General features: G+C 42.3%; 1 protein-coding gene across 1 annotated transcript; it reads right to left on the bottom strand.

The window, feature by feature from the left end:
* Positions 1-661: 661 nt before the first annotated feature.
* LOC123065781 (uncharacterized) lies at positions 662-4,645 on the bottom strand. The gene is made up of 3 exons (XM_044488999.1): positions 4,129-4,645; positions 3,271-3,379; positions 662-947 (listed from the first exon to the last, which is right to left on the bottom strand). The coding sequence occupies exons 1-2, from the start codon at positions 4,512-4,514 to the stop codon at positions 3,283-3,285; spliced, it is 483 nt and encodes a 160-aa protein (XP_044344934.1). The 5' UTR covers positions 4,515-4,645; the 3' UTR covers positions 662-947; positions 3,271-3,282.
* Positions 4,646-4,884: the final 239 nt, after the last annotated feature.

Here is a 4,884-nt window from a genome sequence, read left to right as displayed (position 1 = left end):
TCAGCAAAAATCAAATTGTACTACAGTATGGATAATTGTATTTTTAGCATTATCATCACCACTAAACGATCCTACTAGGCAGGATCACACCACAACCACACAACATCAGTAGCCGCATGATAAATAATTGACATTAGCACACACACTTCCGAGCTGAGAGCCTCGCATGCACCAACTCTTCAGAGTTCAGACTGACATTACCACACACACACTTGCTGATTGCAGTTTAGAACCTGTAGCAATTTGTTTTCTTTGGTTTGCATTTCCTCTCTCGCCCGCGCAAGTTAGCTACCTAGCCAAGAAAAAGTTCAAAAAGATAAGGCTAGCCAAGAAGATGAAACTCTTAGGCAAGAAAGAAAAGGTTGGAGTGAGCAGATCGAGCAGAACAACCACGACGAACACACCCATGTCACATAGGTCTGCACTGGCTTCCTTGCCGTCTTGCTCTCTAAGGCAAGAGCGGTGCAATAGTGTAATTCCACAGATTCAAAGGAATGTGTGGGCTTCGGATCTAAGAGGTATATTCTCTTTTTGAGGAATGGGTGGGTTCCAGTTCCTTTCCAAAAAAATGTGTCAAAGTGCAGGATAGACCATTACATTATATCCCATGCCCTGAACCAAACACACCCTACCTCAAAACAAATACCTTTAACGAGCAAGATGAGAACCAAAGCAGCAGGATTTGATTATATAGCTCATCTCAAAGAAATAGATTCACCGATAATATGTGACACCATAATTTGATGAAAATTCCAGAAGTTCCTCCAACCACCATAAGTCTGAGATTAACAGATGTCACCCAACGTTATGTTCACCAATCACCGTCGCCACAAGTCTCAGATCTAAATGATTAAGTTTCTCCAACCATGCATCATTTCTATTCCACGCATTTTTTGTCGCCACCGTCACCACTGTACGCCCTCGTATGTCCACCCCCAGCTTTTGGGCTGGAAAGAAATTAAAGGTATAATATGCTCAGTAACTTTGGACAAATGCACAAATTAATGAGCCAATGGATCTGCAGCAAGTCAAGAAAACAAACTGGTACAGTAACCTTTAGAGAAATGCTTGACCATTTACTATTCAAACATAATGCACTTCTAGTTAAACAACAAAATTTGTGGAATAAGAATAATACTGGGACAGTGTCTTGATGGGGCTCATTGTTCTTCAGATTGAGCTAGACTCGGGTGAGGATGAATACCTACTACCAAGATAACAGTTTTGTCGCGCTATGTTCAAATTGAGACGGACTGATTTAGTATCGTTGTACTCCCTCCGTTCGGAATTACTTGTCGTAGGAATGGATGTATCTAGACGTATTTTAGTTCTAGATACATCCATATCCGAGACAAGTAATTCCGAACGGAGGGAGTACTTACAACTGAGAACTACATTGTCTTTTCTCAGTTTTGAGCATAATATTAACAATTTGGGACTATTTGGAATTAGCACAGATCAAACAGTCACAATGCACATTGGATTTACTTGCATCAAGAGCCAAAAAAATCATTATGTAAAGATCACCTATTAATTGCCAGTAAAACGGTAAATCAGAGAACTTAAGCTTGTGCCAATGTTCCTCTCTAGTAAACCGAGAAAAGATAGAAGCACAGAATTAGTTTGAAAGTGACAATACAGAAAACAGATGGCTAATGAGTTCCCAACATCCCAGTGGATATGCTGATGCAGAGAGATTATTTATCTCAGCAAAGGTTATATGCAGCTGAGGAATGAAACACAGTGGAAACAGCGCTATCACTAATTTGATAACACTGAGAAAAGCAACCGATTTCTTTGGGGAGCAAAGAAGCAAGCAAGAACCACTACCAAGACAAAAACAACACAAGTGTTAACCGAGTACTTTCAAGTAGTGAACAATATGATTCCACAGCTCAATTTTGAGCACTAAACTCTGCAGCAACACACAGGTTACAATTAGCTTACAGTTAAACCAACCTAAGTTCCAAACAGGGGTTACAGTTCCCACAAAGTTGAGACACTTATTTTGGGACAGGGGGAGTATGCCAGTACCTCAGAATAGGCAATTCAAGTGTGTCAAGTACTGGTAGAGCTGAGTATAATAACCGAACATGAATTAAGGTAGATGTACCAAATATAATTTAAACCCATTGTTCAATTATACCAAATCAACATGAAAGATAATGTTCGTTCACATACATTGGCTGAGAGAAGCTTAGTGTTTTTTTTTTCAAGCAGTCGATATTTTAAATATGAATATTATTCCTCTTATATCCAGCAGGGCAGTATCACCTATTGACATATAGCCAAAATGAGCATGATGCTGCACTAACAATGATTGTAGGTAAAGCCGCCGAAATCCTTTGCCATGTATACATCTAACATCAAGGCAGACCTCAAATTATAGCTATTATTATCATAGAACCAAGTCTATAAAGGATGGCCATGTTAAAAACAAACAATTAGTGTGTATTTTTTCTTGAGAATTTAGATACATAAATATGAAGAACGTAACTGCAATCAGCCATAATGACCGGATGTGTAAGACGACTTATATTGTCTAGCGCGAGTACCAGAAGGACACCTTTAATAAATTGTCAAAAATAAAAGTAGGTTTCTCCAAGAAGACATAAGACTTAGGGCATAGCATAGCTTCTTGTATGCAGGTACAAGCAGCACAGCTGAAAGTATGATCATACATTGATACACATACCATGATGGTTTTGCCGGTTATGCACAATGACCAACATAAGGCATTCACGTATCTAGCACAAATTCCTTTACATATCAGACCAAGCCAACCAGTAAGGCAAGCATAATTTTTCGCAGTAACAAGGCTAAAAGCACAGAAAATGTTCTCTGTATCAGTAGTAAAAGGCTAAAAGCACACAATCGTCTTACACGCTCAAAGTATTGCCACTCTATACCGTGTACCCTCTACAATATGTATATGTAGCACCTCGTATTCAACTCCACCCATCATGTAATGATATATTAGTTGTCACTTTGGGCTTCAGACAAGCGAATAACCTACCAACAATATAATGGTAGCACCAAACATCATGAATGATTTCTAAACACCAACACTGCAAGCCTAGAAATAATACAGCAGGAACGTTAAAAAAAATACAGCAGGATAGATTCTTAATCAAATACTCCCTCTGTCCGGGATTACTTGCAAACTGCTAAATAAGTAATTAACAGCAGGTGTGTACAGGACATCCTAATCAATAACATGAGCACTGCAGTCCAATCATGCACATATCCAGGTACTGAAGTATGAACTACCTGGGGATGCTTTTAGCGGTTCCCTTGCCCGGCCTTCTTGGTAAACCGGCGGTTTGTCTCCGCCCACTCCTCACGTTTGCCCTTGTTTTCAGCCCGGTCGGCCCTCACCCTACACGAAGAATAAGGTCAACTCGAATGGGTGAAGCAATGCCCGTCCTTAAATGCCGGCGGAGCAGAACTGACATATTCTGCCATGATTCAAACATAACAGATAACACTACAATTCAATAAAAACGAGGGGAAAATGTCAGGAACCCCATCAGATGAAACAATATGCGGCTCTGCACTCCAGAAAACAAGAGCGATTTATTTTGGTACGAATAACGCGATGATACAGAAGCAAACCTGCCCCAAAACCAGCTACCGGAGAAGGAGAAAACACACAAAATCCAGAATTTATCACAGCATGTATAGGTATAGTCAGATCAACATTGGTGGAGAAACCTCACACAGTGAACAGAAGAGAACACACGAGCTACCTGATACTGTATATGCTATTCCAACTTTCCAAGTAAAACTATCCTACCCTAAAATTGGTTAAAACAAAACCAGCAAGTGCTAAATATATACCAAATTCGAGGATCGTGGCTGGCAGTTATTGGTGCATACGAAACAAGGGCAGCGAATCCTTGGTCAAAAATATCGACGCGCCCCTGATTTGGCGGGTCGGTCGTTGGCATAAACCGACCCTACTTTCCAAATCAGCTTCACGAGTAAGGAGAAACCTACCAAAGCCGAAGATCTAGCTAACCGGCGCAGCAAACCCACCATACGCTGAGAAATCTCAGCGCAAACCTTCCGAGATTCGCGAGCAGAAATCGCGCGGTGAAGGAAGAAGGGGATCGGGGGGAATCGGACCTTAGGTCTCGGTGCTGGGGGTCATGGGGCCGGGAACCAGAGAACAGGTGCCTGCTCCAGCTGCGAAGGCGACGGCGGAGGAGTACTCCGGTGACGACGATGCCGACGATGGTGAGGCCGTCCCAGATGCCCCCCGGGCTCTCCGTGATGCCGTGCACGGTGTAGTTGCCGGCGCGGCCGACGGCGGCGACGGGCAGGGTGGAAACCCTAAGAGCCATGGCCTGAGACGAGGGGAAAGTAGGTCTCTCGCTCTCGCGTCGGGAAATTTGGTAAAAGCTGGTGGGGAAGGTGACACGGCTGGAAAATGTATTTGTTGTAGTGTACTGTATCTTTTTAGTGAATGTATTTGTTATATATACTCTACTAACAAGATTAAACCCGAACATGCTCTTTTTTTTGGTAATAATAATAATAGGTCGTGCATTGTAGAAAAAATATGAGACGCCCTTAACCCAATAATCACGACTCGAGACCCAATAGGTCACATTCTTTATTTCAACATGACATCCTCATTTTTGTTGCAGCTTATCCTTCTTCTCACGCTCGTCGATGGTAACCTCAGCTAACACAATCAATATGATTAATCCTAAGGTGTGTCTCTATCTCTCGGCATAAGATGAGAAATCTGCCCCCCCCCCCCCCGGGACTGGGATCAGGTGACATGCCCACGGCATGTCACACTGCAACATGCGACCTCCCATCCGCCCTCCAATCTCCATCCAACGTTCCACAGTGATCCAAGGTAAAAAAAATATT

The sequence above is a fragment of the Triticum aestivum genome, chromosome 1A (assembly GCF_018294505.1).
Source record: "Triticum aestivum cultivar Chinese Spring chromosome 1A, IWGSC CS RefSeq v2.1, whole genome shotgun sequence".
Classification (NCBI taxonomy): Eukaryota; Viridiplantae; Streptophyta; class Magnoliopsida; order Poales; family Poaceae; genus Triticum; species Triticum aestivum.
This window is presented reverse-complemented; position numbering and strand designations above follow the sequence as displayed.